The sequence below is a fragment of the Liolophura sinensis genome, chromosome 2 (assembly GCF_032854445.1).
Source record: "Liolophura sinensis isolate JHLJ2023 chromosome 2, CUHK_Ljap_v2, whole genome shotgun sequence".
Taxonomy (NCBI): Eukaryota; Metazoa; Mollusca; class Polyplacophora; order Chitonida; family Chitonidae; genus Liolophura; species Liolophura sinensis.
Window position 1 is genome coordinate 16058477 of NC_088296.1, and position 21579 is coordinate 16080055.

Genomic DNA, 21579 nt, shown 5'->3' on the forward strand with positions numbered 1-21579 from the left:
GGAAAGCGGGATAAAGCACCGACATTTGTCATGTTGATAACAAACTTTCCCACATATGACATACGCTTACAGATATATGCGCAGTGAGAGTGGAGTGAGTGAGTGAGTGCTTGGAGTTTAACGTCATACTTAGCAATTTTTCAGTCATATGACAACGTAGGAATCCTTAGATTCCATGTACGTGTAATGTGCCTCCTTGTTGCAGGACGAATTTCCACTGCTCTTTTATCTAGTGCTACTTCACAGAGACGCCTTACCGAAGGCAAGTAACTCGCCCCGCCCGAGCCATTTTACTGATACAGGTCAGCCGGTCGTTGCACTATCCTCTTCTTGCTGAACGCCAAGCGTAACTTCCTCTTTTATCGTCTTAGGTGTGACTCGACCCAGGATTGACCCTGGACCTACCGCTCCCGAACCGCACGCTCTACCTACTCGATGCGGGTGGAAAGCAAGTGCCAGTCTTCGGCGAACGTTAGACTGTAACCGGCCACACGAGCGTTGCAAACGGCTTATGATATTGTCACACTCAAAAAGTGAATCAATTAATTTTAACAGAAAGTCTGTTGTCTGAGTGATGCTAGAATATATTCTGCGGTTACAACAGAATATGTGAGTTATTTAACAGAATAATTTGTTGCAATAGCACAAGGCATCCCAGCATCACTCTGATAACAGACTTTATGTTAAAAAGTAACTGATGAATTTCTTGAGGGCGCTGTGGCATCAGACGCAGTGAGAGCTAGGAATCCACAAATTTCGTCTCTTTCCTTCTAGTTCATACATCGTGTGCCCTTGTATCAACCATCCACTTTTGTATTCATTATTCAAAATTAACGATCATTAGGTCTACCATCATGCCCCGCTTTCGGGAACGCAGTATATTCAGAATATATATTAAAGAATAAACCTCTTCATACATGTAAATGCAACGTTTTGACGGCGGTGATCAGGGCGCTGCAATTTGTAGAAAATCTGGAGAAAACGTACCGCCATAACATGACCAATGATAGCACAGATAGTAGATTTTGATTTATTTATTTGACTGATGTGTTAGGCCATAATCCAAAATATTACACGGCGGCCACCATTATGGTGTCAGGAACTTGGACAGAGCCCGGGGGAAAACAACAACAATGTAAATTTTGAAGAAATATTTTTATAATATTTTGCGATATTTATTACACAAGCGGTTGTTACAGCGGCTTGGCGATTGAATGACCCCTAACCAATTATCCACAACCCGTTGTTCTTCTGGGTTGTATGTTGGGACGTAATTCTCATATTTCCTTGTGTACCTATTTTCCACAAGTGTGTCAGGTGTTGAGCACGACTCGTGAAGCCTGAAAGAAATGTGAAATATGATGCATGGTTGAAGCCTCAATACAAAGAAGTTTTTATTTATTTATTTGATTGGTGTTTTACGCCGTACTCAAGAACATTTCACTTATACGACTGCGGCCAGCATTAAGGAGGGTGGAAACCGGGCAGAGCCCGGCAGAAACCCACGACCATCCGCAGTTTGCTTACAGACCTTCCCACATACGGCCGGAGAGGAAGCCAGCATGGGCTGGACTTGAACTCACAGCGACCGCATTGGTGAGAGACTACTGGGTCATTACGCTATGCTAGCGCGCTAACCAACTGAGCCACAGCTGGCTCTGTTGGTTATAGTAGACATGATCGGTAGTGTGCATGACAGGACATGACGTGGTTTTATTGTGGGCCTACGTGCTGTATAAGGTTATGGCGTGCCTCTTATGGACCTTCTTCTTCTTCTTCTTTCAGTCATTGTCTATGAATGGCGAAGGTAAGAATACCTAGACCTATACCTTAGAGCTAGAGCACTGAGGAAGGGCACGTGGGGCAACGACTTGTAGACGTTGTACACATTGTAGACGTTGTACACGTTGTAGAACTGAACATATGCTGTAAGGAGCGTACAGTTTATGTCGGCTATGTCGCTGTTTAGGCTATCACGTGCAACAACTCGTCGGCCTGGCGTCAGTATACGTAGCTTTCCCACGAGGTTGATTCATCTCAGGACTAGAGGCCGACTTAGTCGTGGCAACGTCCTACTGCAGTCCTGTTTAATCGGGGGTTAGTATTGGTTGGTGGGGAATGAGAGATTTGCTCCACTAGTAAGACCAGTAGTATATGTGGAGGCCCAGACTAGGCGCACAGATAGGGCACACACCAGTGGCCGCCGGCGGCGGGCCGACTCTACCGTCTAAGGCGCGTTTGCTGAGGCTACGGCTCGGCTACCATATGCCTAGGCCCCACAGCAAACATGCACAACAGTATCGACTATGTAGCCAATCCATTCACAACACCAGAGCCACAGCGGCTTCAGGGCGGTCTGGGCGGGCCAGAGTCGCCACTACAAACGGTTGCTATACAAACAAAGGGTAGTCGAAACTTCCAATTAGAGAAACGAGTAGCCGAAGGTATTCCACGCAACCGAACTCATTCCCGACAATCTAGAGTACAACCATGGCCATAGAAGTTACATTCGAATGGATGGGCCTGTGGTCCGAAAAAACTGTAGTCACCCATCTCCTTCCGGAGAACACGCGTGGGGGCAACCTCGAACCAGACATGGCCAGTGTCGACTATCTAGCCGGCAACTTAGGCCGCACCCACCTTCGCCCTCTGGAAGGGCTCTTGGCGTTTGTCGACGACGTATACGTCTATGGGTACCTGCAGCGCGAAGACTGGGTACTCCTAGTACGAGCTTCCCCCCATCGAGAAACTATTTCGACCATACAGTTGTACTACGACATCAGTAGGCCTGTAGCACGACTTTTACGACGGAATCCCGTGTATAACGACTGCCCCACGAGTCTCCCCGACATTTCCCGAATATAACACGTGGTGCACTCGGCACTAAAAAATCGGCTGAACTCGGTTCCGTGTGAGAGCCCCTATAGAGTATGTCTGGGTAGTGTCGTGTGTCTGCAGTACTTTACTTAATAATCCAGTAAGATTTATTTCTTTATTGGACTAGAGTTAAAGGCCACAGTATGTCGTAAAGCTTTACCTACACGATGTGGGCCTCGCGTAATGTACTGTAAGCTGAACAGTCGTACTGCATACGTTATACGCCTACCTGTACACATAACTTGATCCATGCACATAAACTTGTTTACATAATGGATTTATACAGGAGTACAGCGATCAACAGCTGCTGAACAATTCCCACCGTTCTGAATTGTTTGCATCTAGGCCCACGAGCTTCTGGGATCAAATGTACATACGTATGTATGTATGTATGTATGTATGTATGTATGTATGTATGCTAGGTGGCTTACGTCGTACTTTACAAGTTTTCAGTCCCAGATGAAGTGTCATTATGGTACACTTAAATTATTAATCTGTTAGAGTGATGCTAGAATGTGTTCTGTTATGATAACATAATACTGTGTCATATTCGACATAATATCCTGTTTGTTTAATAGAATCTTCATGTTGAATTAACAGAATATGTGTGTTATGTGTAACAGAATATTCTGTTGCAATAGCAGAATACACTCTAGCATCACCCAAACAAAAGAATTTCTGTTCAAATTAACAGATTCATTTTTTGACTGTGTGGACATATACTGTGTCTTCTAGTAGCAGGGAGACTCCATACCCATCAAAGTACTTTACGCCACTGAAGGATCATGCCAAAGACACCAGACATGACACCCCACCCAGTCACATTATACTGACACCGGGATAACCAGTCATGTTCCCTTGCTCTTATCTCCCAGTGCTGAGCACCAAGCGTGGGAGCAACAAGTACCATTATAAAGTCTTTGATAAGATCCGATACTCGTTTGACATGCAGGCGGACGCTCGGAGTATTAGATCAACGAATCGGTTTGTATAAATGCAATCCGACTGCCAACACGCCGTAACTGTATGTACGCGTAACATAAATGTAATTATCATCCTTGGTTAATAAAAATTATAATAATAATAGATTGTAGAGGCTATAATTCAGTCTGCGAATAATTACCTGATATTCACATGCAAATTTTGCTCAGAATTTTTCTGACCTAAATTAAATTAATATTTAAATCACGTGTTTATACTATATTCACCCTTCGTGGTCATGTGACTGAAAATTGAAATGGCCTAATTACGACGTAAGACATTAAGCGTGTATACATATTGAGGGCATTTCCTCAATTATTTAATTTTTTTTTTTTATCACGGAATTGTTCATTCCAAGATGTCAACTTCCACTTGAAACCAATAATTATGTGACACGGATGCGAATGGGAATTTAAAACCTGTGTTATAGAATACACGAATCCCCACGTGTAATTTACCACCTAATTTAGGCTGTATAATCCGAATAATTTAAAGTGAGGAAAACATAAAAAAATACATAAACTTCAGATATAAAATTGCGAAAAGTTAGTTGTAAAAATGGTCTTCAATACTTTTTACGATCTTTCATTGAAGAGAAAAAGACACTTGAAAATGTTTTCTTGGTATGTATTTGGGACCACCTCTTGGTATATATTGTCTTTGATGTAACATGTGTAATAAATATATTTGCTGTGGAATTTGGTTTTTCTAGCTAAAACAAATATGTTCGACCTGGGTTTTGATCATGTTTATGTTTTTAATATAATCATAAACATTACCTTAATTCAGATTAAATCCATGTGTTTGGATATAAACAAAACAATTACATTTAAATAAATTTCTGATACGTGCATCACATCCGTATTTAGATCATTATTATGTAAAGACGATATACACCAAATTGTGGTCCCAAATACCCTTTTCTCCTAAAAGAAAGAATGAAAAAGATTATTAAATTTGATTACGATTATATTAATTTAACAATTTTTCGTCACATGACGCCATTGGAGTATCATGCATAACACACCAGACATGACACCCCACCCAGCCACATTATACTGACACCGGGTCAACCAGTCCTGCTCCTTGCTCTAACCTCTTAGTGTTGGGCATCAAGCGAGGCAGCAACAATTGCCATTCTTAAAGTGTTTGGTACGACCCGACCCGGGTTAGATCTCAGTTTTCCCGACTTAGAGGCGGACATTAGGTGTATGTACACTGTTAAAAACGGTCGGGCTGCTCCAGTTTGTCAAAACTGCCGACGTATAAATGTGAATGAAAATCACTCCGGCTGTTCATGGATTGCATTGGTAATTGTCAAAATACTGTTCAAACGTTTTGCATGACCTGCAAGTGAACCTGTATGGGTTGTGTACGTTCAGAAATTTGCAATCAAACCTGCCAGTCATTTTGCATATATTAAATCAAGACGAAATTTTCGGTTTTAAAATGGACCTTGAACAGGATATTTGTACAATGGGGAGGCGGCGTATTTTTTTTTATCCCGTAAGGTGGCGCTAATGTGAAGCAATTGTTTGATTAAAAATGGATTTTAGCGTAACGTCTACACCGTTACAAGGTATCAGGCTCTATTATAACGTCGTACTGTCTTTATTGTGATGTCATCATGAATAGGTGGGAAAGGAACATTTGACGTCAATAAAATGATGTGCTGCCTGGTTGGCGTTGGTCAGGTCCCCATTGCCCGCAATCACTGCTACTGGTGACTTGAGCTTCACGATAAGCGGTCGACGACGCCCGAGTGGCCGTTTGTACACTGCAACCTTTGTTGAAGGTCACTTGTCTTCCACTAATACACATATCATGTATGTCACATACATGAATGTTCGTCGGTTATTTGCCAAAGATCTGCGATTTTCCTCCTTCCGTGATACCTACCACCATCGTATAAAAAAAACAACAAAAAACAAAAACAAAGAAATCAATCGGCCTGACCAGAGAGGTCGCCTGTTATAGAATCCGATTCTTGTGCGTTATCAATGACGTCACGTGCGCGAATTGGATTCTTCTCCCTGTCCATCGAAGTGGACTGTTAGAATCACATTCCCTTGCCTGACCAGTTAGGTCGTCTGTGATTTAATCGTTTCTTGTGTCTGACCAATGAAGTTGCCCGTTAGAATCCGGTTCTCAATCCGGCCTGATCAATCAGGTCGTGTGTTATAGAATTCGGTTCTTGTTTCTGAAAGTGAGGTGACCTGATAAAATTTGATTGTAGTCCACTGAAGTCGCGTGTTAGAATCCTGTTCTCATGTCTGGCCATTGAGGTCACCTCTTATAGAATTCGGCTCCTATCCTTGTCCAGTGAAGTCGCCTGTTGTAGAATTCGGTCGCTGTTCTTTAAGGAGGTGACCTGTTAGAATCCGTTTCGTGTCCATGATCAATTCGTTCGTCAGTGATAAAATGTGTGCTTTTATCTGACCAGTAAGGCCGCCTGTTGAAACCAGGTTTTCGCTGTGATAGAGTTATTATTCCTGAACACGACACAGTTGATCAGACCCAAGTGATAAAGTTACTAGCCATGAACACAACTTCTAGTCCCTGTTGATCACACCCAATGATAAATTCACTAGCCATGAACACAACTTCTAGTCCCTGTTGATCAGACCCAATGACAAATTCACTAGCCATGAACACAACTTCTAGTTTATCCGCTCAAGTGATAAAGTTACTATCCATGAACATAACTTCTAGCCCCAGTTGATCAGGCCCTAGCGATAAAGTTACTATCCATGAACACAGCTTCTAGTTCCAACTAATCGGACCCAAGGGATAGAGTTACTAGCCATGAACACAACTTCTATTCCCAACTGATGAAGTTACCAGCCATGAACACGACTTCTAGTCCCAACTGATAAAGTTACCAGCCATGAACACAACTTCTAGTCCCAGTTGATGAGACCCAAGCGATAAAGATACTATCGATGAACACAGCGTCTAGTCCCAGTTGATCAGACCCAATGATAAAGTTACTATCTATGAACACGACTTCTAGTTCCAGTTGATCAGACCCAGTAATAAAATTACCAGCCATGAACACAACTTATAGTTCCAGCTGATCCGACCCAATTGATAAAGTTACTTCTAGTCCCAGCTGATCCGACCCAAATAATACAGTAACCATCCTTGTATACGACGTCTGTTCCCAGTTGGTCAGGCCCAATTGATAAAGTTACTAGCTATGAACACAACTTCTAGTCCCAGTTGATCAGACCCAAGTGATAGAGTTACTAGCCAAGAACACGACTTCTAGTCCCAGTTGATCACATCTCAGTGGTAAAATTACTCTTCAAGTATGCCCAACCGATCAGACCCCACTGGCCGTGAACACAGCCTTCTAGTCCCGATAGAGCATGCCTTAATTTGAATCAGGGTCCGAGATATGTCAGGCATTTGAATTGACGGATACCAATATACTGACCACCGCCATATGAGCGGGAAATGTTTGATGACGGCTGAAAACAAACAAATAAATAAATATTGTCTTCTGTTTTCCTGTCCTGGACGAGCATGCATACCACTCTATCTGTATTCTGTTTTCTCTCTATAGGACAATATAGGCCTAAACTGACCTGTCTACAGTATTGGACTTATAAAAATAGCTGCTAAGGTTTATGTACGTCTCTTCGTCTCGAGGCCCACGCTCAACTATTTCCAGAAAATTTACAGCCCGTTGCCGTGGCAACATTGATCCTATATAACTACTCGTGGTTTACGCCGACATATAATGCAGTTTCCTAGGGCTTGTGACAGAGACGAATAATCAATAGTTTGATTCTGCATATCATTTGTACGCTTAACAGACTGGAAATACAAACCTTACGGTCTTAAAGGGTAAAATATTATTAAACCTCTACGTCCAGATGGTATATGTCGCTCCGTCAACAACCACGGGAAACCCTCTTTATGTATTGACTTGAATCGGTCCTACGAGACCCGGTGTTAGGTGTACTCGGTAGGTGGTTCGCACGTGAACGGGTTTGTCCACAGATGACAACCGACTCTCACAATATTTAGGTGTCATGGTTGTTTGACGAGAGAAAGGTGTCAGACACACCTGATTGGATATAGTACTCATTAATACCTTTGTACAACAAGAGCATAAACATGAATTCGGATAAACAAACCTATATACATAAAAATCAATGTCAATTTACATAATTTGTATTGGTTTCACTTGATATAAAATGAACAAGGCATCCTCCTTAATATGTGACCATCGCCTATTGCAGTGAAGGCCCTGACTGCGCTGCCTACATCTGTGTAACTGGGATAAAAATACTAAAGTTCAAGAACAAAAACTTTGATATATCTACATAATACAGATAAAGGATACTGTGTATTTCGTTGAAATATATTCAGATAAACCGATAAAGAATCATTACTGATATAGGCATGTCATTGTTATACTGAGATACAACTGTGTCTCCGCGGTGGGCCTCTTTGTATATGTTTGATAATGATAACCCCCGGTACATCCCATGCCATAGAAAACAAGCACAAATTTCCAATAGCTGTGACATCTGGTTATTTACTAAGAGAATGTCCATTGTTAAAAGTTATGTCAAGATTTGAAGCACCGATTAACAGTGATAGAGCTTCTTTGTCTACAATAGTGATAAAAACATTCAAGCTTTCAAAGAGTAAGGGAAACAGATTAAACAGTAATGTGACCAGATGTTACGATTTTGTATATGTAAATTATATAGATATTTCGGCATCTGATCATGCGGGTTTTGTACATTCTACATCCTCATCACTACGCGTTGCTGCAAAACGCGGTCAATGAGACTATTGTTCTGAAGTTGGTACGTGTACCTTTTCCTGAGCAGTGGTGGCTCGGGTCCAAGCTGTATTGACCACTGTATTATATGAGAACAAGGAAACCAGTTTATGCACAAATGGTCAGCGCACAGCTTGGACCCGAATGTCCTTAGGCAGGAAAGGTTTCCTATTTCCTTAAACAATTATCAAGATCGTCAAAACCAATATGCCGTGAAAGTCTGTACATTACACGTGGAAACGTTCATTAGTATTTTGCCAAATGGTCGGCGATTTATACCCCGAGCACTCCAGTTTCCTACAGCTATTAAACTCACCGCCATCATGTAAGTGAAGAATTCTTGAGTATTGCGTTATACAACATTCAGTGAATACTACGGGATCTTATCACACACTAAAGACGTTTTTATCAGTAATGAAATTTGTCACCGTGGCTACATACGAGGATCTTGCGTTTTCCCGTACAGTATGGCGGCTGGGCCGATTCCAACACAGAGCTCCCGTCTTACAATTCAACTGATTATCTACGCTGTAATTTAGTGCCTATGTCCAAATTTACTAAATTTCCCTTGGAATGGCATTGGCATCTATCAATCAATTAATTAAATTATCAATTTGTTAGTCTGTCGGTCGACGAGTCATTCAGCGGGTCTGTGCGCCTGTCTGTCCGTCCGTATGTCCGTGATAAAGTCCAAGCCGTCCGTCTCAGTGGGCGTCCGTCCATTCTTCCATGAGTTACTAAGTCAGCCGTCAGTCAACCATCATATCAGTCTACCTTTATAAAAATCTGATTTACAGGGGTGAAAATCAAAGATGTCTTCCAAGTTGTGGAAACCATTGTTGGGGAGAGCGCCGTCTTGTTACCATGCAGTTACGAAACAGAAAGTTCCGACACCAGTATCGTGTGGTGGTACAAAGGGAAAATAACTCAAGATGTACGGTTGGTTGGGATAAACACCGCTGGTAAAATGACCGCCATGGGACACTTCAAAGACCGAGTGACTCGTAGAGGGAAAGCATCAATTCTGCTGGACAACCCGGTTGTTTCGGACACCGGAAATTATACGTGCTCTGTGACGATAACGGCGGACATTCCACCAATCGCTGATGCTGTGGTATTTCTGAAGGTCAAATTGCCAAGTAAGATTATTTCACGTTATTTTGCTTTTGGAATAGCGCACGTCGCTTGTTCGATTCCCACTCCCGCTGAATCGTTTTGTTGCTTGAGTACCTGGCGAAATGGAGTGGCAAGCTTTTTATTCTGTCTTTTCCCATCAAACATATTCCGTTTAAAGCAAAGGAAATCTAAAACATGAAGTAAATTTCATCATACAGAAGAGCTGAAATCTATGCGTAAAAATACTTTCATTTATTTTTTCAGATTTTTTTTAAGGGTGTTGAAAAGCATTCAAATATTTGAATACTGTATGGTGGGCTCTTTGAGCCATATTTGTTCACGAGAAAGAATGAATTGTTGGGAGCATTGAGTGAAAAGAGTTACTGCAACATCCAGTGTCATTATTAGAGCTGGATAAACTTCCTGTAACATCAGGGTTCGTAACTTCTCCTAGTATGGTCCACGAAGCCCACCTTAGAAATCAAATGTTTGAGCGCCTTTAAGTCTTGTCACAAAAATGTAAAAAAAAAAAAAAAATGAAAGTATATTTATGCATAGTTTTAAGCGGTGTATTTAATGATGCCTACTTCGATTTTTTTTCCTTTTCATAACTTTCTGCGTGTTCGTAAAGATCTATTGTAAAGAAAAAACTTAAAGCTCAAACCATCAAATTTACATAAATGGCTACTGTTCATAGTCATACAAGACCTTGTGGTTTTGCTTTTGGTCAAAAGTTGCTACCGTATATATTTGTCTCATTTCTGGAAACAAAACTCTACGCATTTGATATACGGAAAGAATTGTGAAAAATATAAAGAGAATGTAATTTAATTCGTGTGGGGAAATTGTGACTGCAGTTATCTTTGACACTTTTGCAACAAGTGTTGAAAGGTAAATTAGTATATACATATACTCCAATATAAGGAGTAAACAAATAAATGAAATACTAGACTATCTAATAAAAATAGTTCCATGTTGATTAATCTATAAGAGTGGATGTTATACAATGATACGTCCTTATAACGCTGGGTTTGGGACCGACTCCACGTTGGCGGCATAGCGAATTTGGCGGTACAATGAGGGTCTGCATATTATGCACAATAAAGGATGAGCGATGCATCCATAAATGAGGGTGGCCTTACAAAGGGGGGAACGTCAGAGCGAGGTTTGACTATAAAACATACCGGTACCAGGTGTTTTAAGGCTGTCCAATTTAATCATTACATTAGTCAAGTCATCCTTGAAAATGAACTCTCATGTGGGGTTCAAACCCGGCCTCGGACAGGGAATTTCCTGATTCCACTACTCTCATTTTTTTTTTCTTTGGTACTATAATGACAATAAGCGACCGACGGCCCACGTGGTCCTTCCAGCACACCCTAACGTCCTTTGATTTGCCTAAATAATATGGCGTGGAAATCTGTACGCGCTGTGGTGTATTGGTCTTGTATGTGTTTGCATTATTACGTTGTTTTCTCGTTGCAATTTTAGGCTGTTACAAACAGTTGAATTTTCCATGCTGAAATGGCTGTTGTCGTTAGTGTTCACGGGATTCTACACACAACAGTTACAGCAGATTTTCAGTGTTAAAATCGTTAGTGATTTGTGATTAAACGCGATATTAGAATGTTGCAATCTCCAAAACATCAATTTACCTTTCCTTTTTTGAATGGTAGCAGTAAATTTTCAGTGTTAAAACAATTAGTAGTTTGTAATTTTACAGACTGCTACAATCCACACAGTAACAATCAAAATTTCTGTGTTGGGTTGGTTAAAGTGGATTTCAGTATTGAAATTTTAGTGATTTGTAATTTTAAGCTGTTACGATCCCACGGAATGTAACCCAACAATTTGTCTGTGTTGCGGAACTGCTCTTTGTTGCCGTTCTTGGGATATAGAATGTTACAAAAACAAACAAAGGAAAAAAACAGGGCAAAGTTGGCCTGGTGATTAATGACCGAGGAGCCTCTCACCAGTGGGGTGGCTGTGAGTTCGACTCCAGCTCATACTGGCTTCCTCTCTGGTCGTACGTGGGAAGGTCTGTCAGAAACCTGCGAATGGTCCTAGGTTTCCTCCGTGTCCTTCTCACCATAATGCTGGCCTCCGTTCAATAAATTAAATATTCTTGAGTAAACATAAATCCAATCAAAGCAAATAAATAATTGAATTGTTTTCCAATTTTAGATTGTTACAAGGCTGACCGTAATAGCTTGATTATCATCGTTGTCCTGGATGGTATGGTCGTTCTGGTATTTGTGTTATATCAGCTGTGCAATTCTCGACACCCATATTTGAGGCAAATAAAAGGTAACTAACTGACTGCTTTTAAAAATGAAATTTTTTTAAATCGAAATATATATATATATATATATATATATATATATATATATATATATATATATATATATATATATATATATATATGTATATATATGTATATGTATATATATATATTGGGAAAACATTTCATTCTTAAAAGCAGTCGGTTACATACGGTGTTATTCCCTCTCAGAGACAGAGAGACAAAAAATAAAAAATAAAAAAAAGAATAGCTTAACCTCTACGCCTACGCTGTAATATTTGTGGTCTATCTATCTCTTTCTTGAATGAGCACAATTGCACAGGAACAGTGGAGTATTACAAACCGAAAGAGTACAGCACATACAATGACTTATTTTAGTATACTATGTTAACATCCCTGTTGTTTATTTGAATGATTTTATACCGTACTCAATATTATTTCTCTTATACAACGATAAAAAAGTTTATGGGTGGAGGAAACATGAGTGCCGGGGGTGTAAGTGAACGCCATTTTGCAGGTATCTGACAAATTGACTTCCGGTCATGACTTTGATAATGAGCTGACGACATCTGGACACGAACCTCTGATGTCATTGGTCCTCGATAGCCCATGATAAAACTCAAAATTTCCAGGAAACAAATCAAGTGTCTATTACATCTTTAATGTAATTTTAGATGTATCACAACTGCCAAACAAACTAAAGGTTTTATGCGGTCCGGAATATTTTCAGACTGAATAATTTAATACACGCATTGTTCGTCCGCAGGTTTAAAGCTCCTGAGAATCATCACTGACGTCATTACACCGCTGACGTCAATAACTAGCATCGTTTTGATAGGCATTCTGCTTTGGAAGCCGTGTGTTTTCTCAGAAACGGGTAAGAGAGAATTTGAAAAGACTAAAGCTATATATGCAGTATCCACAGCTTTGTAGTGTGAGTGTTCTTATAGATTTGAGTTTGCAAATTCGAGGTAACAGTCATAATATTTTTCCTTTTTTGATAACAAGCTATTATTTATTTTTTTATTTTCTCCACGTAAAATGGCATAACATTTACCCTAAACTGCGCTAATCTCACTTTAACATTTGCATTTTTTTCTTTAATATATAAAATAAGTAATTTTGTCACCATGGAAATGCACAGTTGGTCTCGTAATTAACCACGGATAAACCTAATAGGTTCTTTCAAAAACAGTCAATTAAAAATCTGATATATTTAAGGTCAGGCGTAGAGAGTAACAGTAGAGGCATTTAGAGTATCCCATCACCATTTAGTGACTGTTGGACACTATTATGAAATCAGTCGACCTGAACCCTTCATTTCTACATGTACTTAAATGCAAAGAAAGCACTAAAATAAAGTATTTATCAAAGGAAAGATAATTTATTATTATTTTCTTTTTTAGTTTTTTTTTCCAACCGACTAAATGCGTTTAAAACATTGGAGTCTATGGTGGTCTGTTGCGATCCTGGGGTATCAGTGACGTCAGAGCAATACTTTTGGTTTGAAAATGGTGCATTTGTTTAATGCATTCATTACTCTACATGAAGATGCATTTTGAATGCTGAAATGTAGCAGTCTTTGTGTCAAGTGGCAAAAAGCTGAAATGACATCCCAGTTCACAATATGGTCGGAAAAGACCACAGTACAATCCAAAGTTTTAAGTGTATTTTACTATGTCGAAAAATATTCTAAAAAATTAATCAAGCTATTGTTCCAGGCAACATTTAATGGTCTTTCATGTGACATTGTACTTCATCCTAGTGTGTTGTTTGCCTTCAAAACTTCTTGGGTACCGGTACATCTTTTGCAACTTGCGAGTGTGTAACCTTTATACACTTGGTAACATTAAGACGTCAGTGCGCAGGTCATGAGGCATTCCGCCAATCAGATTTTACTGTGTCCTGTGCCTTACTTTGCTTTACACCTTTTGAACATTCCACCCTAGGTATCGCGAGATTGTTTGATATTCTGCGAGAGTACATTTTAACACAGGGCAAAGTAAAATCTGATTGGCACGTTTAAGCTATATATACAATTCTCCAGACGATGATTAAATTAAAGTCGAAATACTGAGATCGTCAAAATAAATTATGAAGGGGATAGTGCAACGACTGGTTGACCCATATCAGTATGATGGCTCGGGCGGGGTGTATTACTTGCGTTCGGTAAGTCGTCTTAGTGATGCAGCACTAGATAAAAGAGCCGTGCAAAAATCCGTCCTGCAGCAAGGGGGCACATGACGTGCACTCGAAGAATTCCTTCGTCGTCATATGATTGAAAAATTGTTGAGTACGACGTTAAACCCCAAGCACTCACTCACTCACTCGAAATAAATTTCACGGGAGTTACTTTGCTTATTTAGTATGCCAAACTGTTTACTGGATCAACTAAATTTTGCTTTTATAACGTTTCCCCTTAAGTGTTGCAATATTGTTTGATATTCGTCGTCATATGATTGAAAAATTGTTGAGTACGACGTTAAACCCCAAGCACTCCCTCACTCACTCGAAATAAATTTCACGGGAGTTACTTTGCTTATTTAGTATGCCAAACTGTTTACTGGATCAACTAAATTTTGCTTTTATAACGTTTCCCCTTAAGTGTTGCAATATTGTTTGATATTCTGTGAGATTACATTTTAACAAAATGGACCATAAAATGTGTCATTATCTTTACAGCTGGATCGATGGTTTACATCATTGGGATACTTTTTGGTGTGATTTCACTCCTGTCAACGATGTTTACGCTTTGCATACAGTATCAGCACTCTCTTCAATCTAAAGGTAACAAGCTATCTAGCCCTGGAGTCTCTCACCAATGCGGCCGCCGTGAGTTCAAATCATATTGGTTTCCTCTCCGGCCGTACGTGGGGATGACCGTGAGTTTCCCCTGGGTCTCGCCCGGTTTCCTCCCACCATATTGCTGGCCGCCGATGTATAAATGAAATATTTTTGAGTACGTCGTAAAACACCAATTAAATAAATAAATAATCTCATAAATAAATGTGTGGTGGAGTAGTGGATTGAGCGCCTGGATTGTAAACAGTAGATCTAGAGTTCAATCCCGAATGGAGTCATGATAATGCAAAAGTTTAACATCGATAATCTTGATATTATACCTCGCTTCACGCTCAACTTTAGAAGAATGGGTCACCTACACTACAAAAAATAATGTGTTAAATTTAACAGAAAACCTCTTGGCTTAGTATTGCCAGAAAACATCCTGTCAGCGGAGCAAATTATTCTGTTAAATGTAAAGATTCTATTACACTTACAGTAACAGTTCACCTACATGTGCATGTATGTCACACAGTTCAAGAGTGGAGAAAGCCGGGATTACCCTAGGAAAAACAACCCGCTTCACCATGTATCTCCACGTCCTTCTCCCTCCCTTCCTCTGAAAAAAAGACGCAAAACTACAGTGGGTCTTTGAGTGGGAGATAGCACGGTAAATGTCATGACAGCAAAACATTTTGTTTTTGTATTTAGACTAGTGGCTTGTAATCAGCTGCAACTAACATCGCTGTATTTCATTAACTCTCTGCTTAAGCTATGTTACTCTCTACGCCTGAGCTTAGGTAGTGTGTACGTTCCTACGCTTTAAGCATATACATGAGCTAAAGTTACAAGACTTGTACGACGGCAGCCAGCATTAAGGAGGGTGGAAACCGGGCAGAGCCTGGGGGAAACCCACGACCATCTGCAGGTTGCTGTCAGACCTCCCCACGTACGAACGAAGAGAAAGCCAGCATGAGCTGGACTTGAACTCACAGCGACCGAATTGGTGAGACTCCTGGGTCATTGCGTGGTGATGGCGTGATAGCTCTCTCGGCCACGGAGGCCTCCCCCCCCCTCCCCCCTTGCATAAAAGTAAACTGCGGATGGGACATTTTTCAATACCTGTATACATTTAGCCCAGTGTTATGTTTTTCCTTAACGGGCGGTGTACCTTGTCAAAACACGAGAAAATCAAAACATGTTATTTAGGAGAGACACCTGTGTACACAATTGGAAAGTTTTGCACTGGAATGAAGTTCTGGAGAATGCATTGATTTGATGGCACTGTCGGGTAATATTGACTTGTGTCATGCATAGATAGGTATGCAATTATATGAATATCGTTTTGTATATATGGTTTTGTTTATCAACGCCATACGTGAGATGCTGTAGTGCTTCGTGGCTTTATATTAGGTGTGTTTTTCGTCTGTTATTTATATACTAATGTCTCACACTGCTTTCACCTGAAATTTGGAATATTTCGTCGCTTTTTGTCTTCGTTCTAATGTTTTTGCACGCACTGCACTTCATGTCATCAACTTCCTATTCTTTTGCATGACCATGTAATTTCATAATAATGTGTTGAATTCTCTTACCCTGGAGGGGGGACCTCCGTGGCTCAGTGGCTCAGTTGGTTAGCACGCTAGCACAGTGTAATGACCCAGGAGTCTCACGCTGTGAGTTCAAGTCCAGGCTCATGCTGGCTTCTTTTCCGGGCCGTACGTGGGAGGGTCTGCCAGCAACCTGCGGATGGTCGTGGGTTTCCCCCGGGCTCTACCCGGTTTCCACCCACCATAATGCTGGCCGCCGTCGAATAAATGAAATATTCTTGAGTAAGGCGTAAAAGACAAATCAAATAAATAGATCTTACCCTGGACTCCAGTGTATTGTATTCTAACGACATATGTTTTCAGCGCACAATGGCGAGTTGGGTCCCACCATTGTTCTCTTGTTATGCATCATAAAAATACCACAACAAAAGGAGTCAAAATAGAGCAGCGACAACAGTGTGGCAGCTGGCAAATTATTACACGTAACGGTGAATTACGGCCTCTTGTCGATTTACCCGAGTTTTATTCTAACCTCCCATACTGACCCGGATAGCAGAGTTGGTAGTGAGCCCGATTCGGGAGCGGTAGATCCTGGGTCGAGTCACACCTAAGAATTTAAAAGAGGAAGTTGTAATTTCCTCGCTTGGCTCTCAGCATGAAGGGGATAGTGCAACGACTGATTGACCCGTATCAGTATAATGGCTCGGGCCGGACGGCTTACTTGCCTTTAGTAAGGCATCTTAGTGAAGCAGCACTAGATAAAAGAGCGATGGAAATGCGTCCTGCAACAAGGAGGCACATCACATACATCATAAAGGAGGCACATCAAAGACATCATAAAGGAGGCGCATCACATACATCATAACGGAGGCGCATCACATACATCCTAAGGATTCCTTTGTCGTCGTATGACTGAAAAATTGTTGACCACCCCCACGCACTCACTCACCCGAACCGTTCCTGTAAATACATATATACAAAATATTATAAAATACGTAACAAATTATCCCCCACCCCCTCTCTAGCACCATGACTTAAGCAGAATTAGGTGAAAAAAGATCAGCAGTGATGTTAATTGCAATATATTTGACGTCAATGGTCGAGAATGACTCAGAATGCTGTGTTGTCATCACATTTAACACACAACAACATTAAAAAAACTGCAAACTGACCAGGCCTCGGTGATGTTTAGTCTACAAGCTGGGGTCAGGCCTCGGAGATGTTAACGTACAATCTACCTGTTTAATCAATGTGTCAACCTTTACTGCATGTTACTTGTATCCCACAAACGAAAATACTGGTCGATATGGTGTCAGTTTATAATAGGAACGATTGAGGTTTCATGTCGAATGTCCTCAGCATAGGGTTTCCGTGAATATGACGACAATGACAAGACCGTGCTTCTAACCGTAAAAGAAAACATTATCTTCAAATAGTCAGGTGCTTGAGATGGCGTCTCCAGGCTGAATACTGGCCTATCGAAGTTTGGTCAGGGGGTCAATATTACTCCAACTCTGTTCAATTCTTGTGTAGGCTAATGGGAATCCGGGAGTGAATTATATTATCTGATATAAAACACTTTTACATAATCAGCCTATTAACTTTAAGAATATGAAAATAGCGATATTAACCAGTTTGTCAGGCATTACAGTTATCAAGAAACAGACTGGTTAATATCGCTATTTTCAGGCATTTACAGTTATCAAGAAACAGACTGGTTAATATCGCTATTTTCAGGCATTACAGTTATCAAGAAACAGACTGGTTAATATCACTATTTTCAGGCATTACAGTTATCAAGAAACAGACTGGTTAATATCGCTATTTTCAGGCATTACAGTTATCAAGGAACAGACTGGTTAATATCACTATTTTCAGGCATTACAGTTATCAAGAAACAGACTGGTTAATATCGCTATTTTCTGGCATTACAGTTATCAAGAAACAGACTGGTTAATATCTCTATTTTCAGGCATTACAGTTATCATGAAACAGGCTGGTTAATATCGCTATTTTCAGGCATTACAGTTATCAAGAAACAGGCTCTAATCCAGCTAAACAATTAAACAGTTAAACAGTCAGATCATCTCACAAATATGCGAACCGCATGCGCTGTCAAGCAATAGGTTAATCATGCAATCATGCTCTATCTCTTGATTAAATAAACTATCCTGTACTATATAGTAACTAATCAAGCAATCAGAAAATAAATGAATGAATAAATCAATCAGCTAATCTAAAAATTAATGGTGTTGTTTTCTCAGCTATTTACAGTTTGTCTGTACCGATCAGCGTGTCACAGGAGTCCACTCGCCTAGGTAAGTGTACTGGGCGGATCAACGAATCAACTGGCTTACGTAAGTGTTCAAAGAGTATCTACGGCTTCTTTATGCCGATCAACGTGTCACGGGGGTCCACTCGCTTACGTAAGTGTTCAAGGAATATCTGGAGCTTGTTTATGCCGATCAGCGTGTCACAGGAGTCCACTCGCCTAGGTAAGTGTACTGGGCGGATCAACTGGCTTACGTAAGTGTTCAAAGAGTATCTATGGCTTCTTTATGCCGATCAACGTGTCACGGGGTCCACTCGCTTACGTAAGTGTTCAAAGAATATCTGGAGCTTGTTTATGCCGATCAGCGTGTCACGGGGGTCCACTCGCTTACGTAAGCGTTCAAGGAGTATCTACGGCTTGTTTGTATCGATCAGCCTGTCACGGGCGTCCACTCGCTTACGTAAGTATACGGGACGTAGCTACGGCTTGTCTACACTGTCACTCGCGTAGGTAAAATTTCGAGAAGTATTGTGAAGGCCCAATAGAGGCTCTATCATCTGCCGCTGTCGAAGACTTGGAACAAAGTCAAACGGCTCATGCTGACTTCCTCTCCGATCGTGCGTGGAAGGTCTTGCAGCAACCTGCGGATGGTCGTGGGTTTCCCCTGGGCTCTGCCCGGTTTCCTTCCACCATAATTCTTACAATATTCTTGAGTACGTTGTAAAGCAAGAATCAAATCAAACGAATCATTTTGCCACATAGTATCATGAAACGTGTTTAAGGGGTTTAACACCTGGCGTTCGTTTAACGAAGCAATCGCAACACTGACTAACCCCCTGTGACGCAGAATCGGGGCAGCTTGGTAAAACAGTCTCCTTATATTTTCACTACTCGCGGCCATCGTGACGTCCATGGCAACGTATATGGAGGGCATACGTCACAATGGTACAGCACGTAGATGAGCCTGACGTGACTTTATTTGTTGATTATTTTATTTATTTGATTGATGTTTTACACCGTACTCAGAATATTTCACTTATAGGACGGCAGCCAGCATTACGGTGAGGGGAAGCAACACAGAGCCCGAGGGAAACCTAAGACCATCCGCAGGTTGCTGGAAAACCTTCCCACGTACGGCCGAAGAGGAAACAAGCACAAGTAGGTGGGAGGTTCCTGGGTCATTGCGCTCCACTGGCGGACGACTTCATAGAACAAATCCAATTACATTCAGACCTTCCTAAACCTTTTCAGCTAACTTCTTTTAGAAATAAATAAAATTAATAAAAAACTGATTCTTCATATTTTACCTGATTTTCTATTCATAAATTGTAGAAGAGATCCAGGAGAATGAATCTGACTTCCCGCGAATTTGGAGACCACCACTTTATGAGGAGGGACATCGACTGCAGCGTAAGTTGGGGACAATGGGGATGCGGGGTAAGGGCTGGGTGGCCCTTGTGCACAAGGGCGAACCGCGAAACTGACGTTTTATCAGTTTCCCCACAAAATGTGATAACACAATATGCTTATATAAAAACTGTAAAAGCCACAGGCCTAAATTCATGTTTAAACGCGCAGTAAATATGGTAAAATCTTACAGAATATACTTGTATCCACAGGTCAGACAGAGTTCTTGATGTCCACCTCGGTCAGATATCACGAGCCCTTTGTTCGGACACAGTGTTCTAAGACCGCTCTGGAGCTGTTAGCCACGGAGGGGAGCGTCCTGATCACCGGAAACCATGGCGACGGGAAAAGTGCTCTTGGGGTACATCTTCTCAGGCAATGCAGGGAGGATGGGTTCCGAGTGTATTTTATAGATTCCCCGGGAGAGTGGAAACGCTGTTGGGAGCCAGGTAGAAAACAAGCCTTTCTCATGGACGACTGCATTGGGCGTCATGGTCTAAACTTTAAAATGGCGGAAGAATGGTCCCGCGGGCTGGATATGCTGAAAGTATCATTGACGACTAGCAGACATATTTTCGTATCTTCTAGTGTGGTGTTCAGAAGTTTTTGCGAAACTTTCTGTTGCTACGATGAAAACATTTTCGGACAAATTTTCAATATGAGATCGGAAGAGAACCTCTTTTCGGGCGCCGAAAAACGGGAGATCATCGTGGCGATTTGCGAAAGAGCCGAGGTGCACGTGACTTACGACACGGTTTCGACTGTCATCAGTCATGACGACTCCATGATTGGTTTTCCTGACTTTCGTCGATGTTTTTCTCGTGCCAAAAGAAGAAATCCCTTTGAATATTTCCATCACTACGGAAATATAATAAACGAATTGATGATTCTTCAAAACTCAACCGACCCTAACATGCGAGCAGTCTACGCTTTACTTTACCTAGTCACTTTGTACGACGGAGAACTATCGGCTGATTTGCTGGAATCGTCGGAGGACGATGATGAATTTTCCAAACGGGCTACGAGTGCCCTGACGTCATGTGACCTTCCGGAAGTAAACCCTCTGCGGATTCTGAGGAAGGCCAAGCGATTGTCTGTTGGTGTGATGTTGTTAGTCAATCTGGAAAGAGACAGCCTCGTTTTCACCCATACCTCTACTCTCCAGGCAATGCGTTCATTCGTGAGCAGTAATGAAATAAACAAAGATTATCATTAAGCTCTATTCGATAATGAGCTTTTAAAGCACTTGCAATTGCTTGGTAAATGCGAGACGTGAACTACGCGAAAGATTTTGAAACATGTGGGTTCTCTAAATAGATTAATGCATGGATGGATCGGTTTTAAAATATATGGGTGACTGGTTAATCTTGTTGCATGGCAGATGCTGGTCAGAATCTGGAAAAAAAAACAGCGCCTTTGGGTAGGTAAGTGGGACGAATATTAGCTTAAGGCCGCATAATAAATGGATGAGCTGATTTAGAAATTCTTACTT

The 21579-nt window shown here is 41.1% G+C and overlaps 1 protein-coding gene across 2 annotated transcripts; it reads left to right on the plus strand.

Annotated features, from left to right (window-relative positions):
• The first annotated feature begins 1716 nt into the window (after window positions 1–1716).
• LOC135462893 (uncharacterized) lies at window positions 1717–21405 on the plus strand. Of its 2 annotated transcripts, none has more exons than XM_064740190.1 (8): window positions 1717–1807; window positions 9457–9798; window positions 11960–12082; window positions 12844–12954; window positions 14760–14864; window positions 18673–18903; window positions 20013–20090; window positions 20300–21405. In XM_064740190.1, the coding sequence occupies exons 1-8, from the start codon at window positions 1744–1746 to the stop codon at window positions 21301–21303; spliced, it is 2058 nt and encodes a 685-aa protein (XP_064596260.1). In that variant the 5' UTR covers window positions 1717–1743; the 3' UTR covers window positions 21304–21405. The 2 variants fall into 2 exon arrangements, with proteins under 2 accessions (XP_064596260.1, XP_064596261.1); XM_064740191.1 differs by having other exon boundaries at window positions 18673–18726.
• The last annotated feature ends 174 nt before the right edge of the window (window positions 21406–21579 follow it).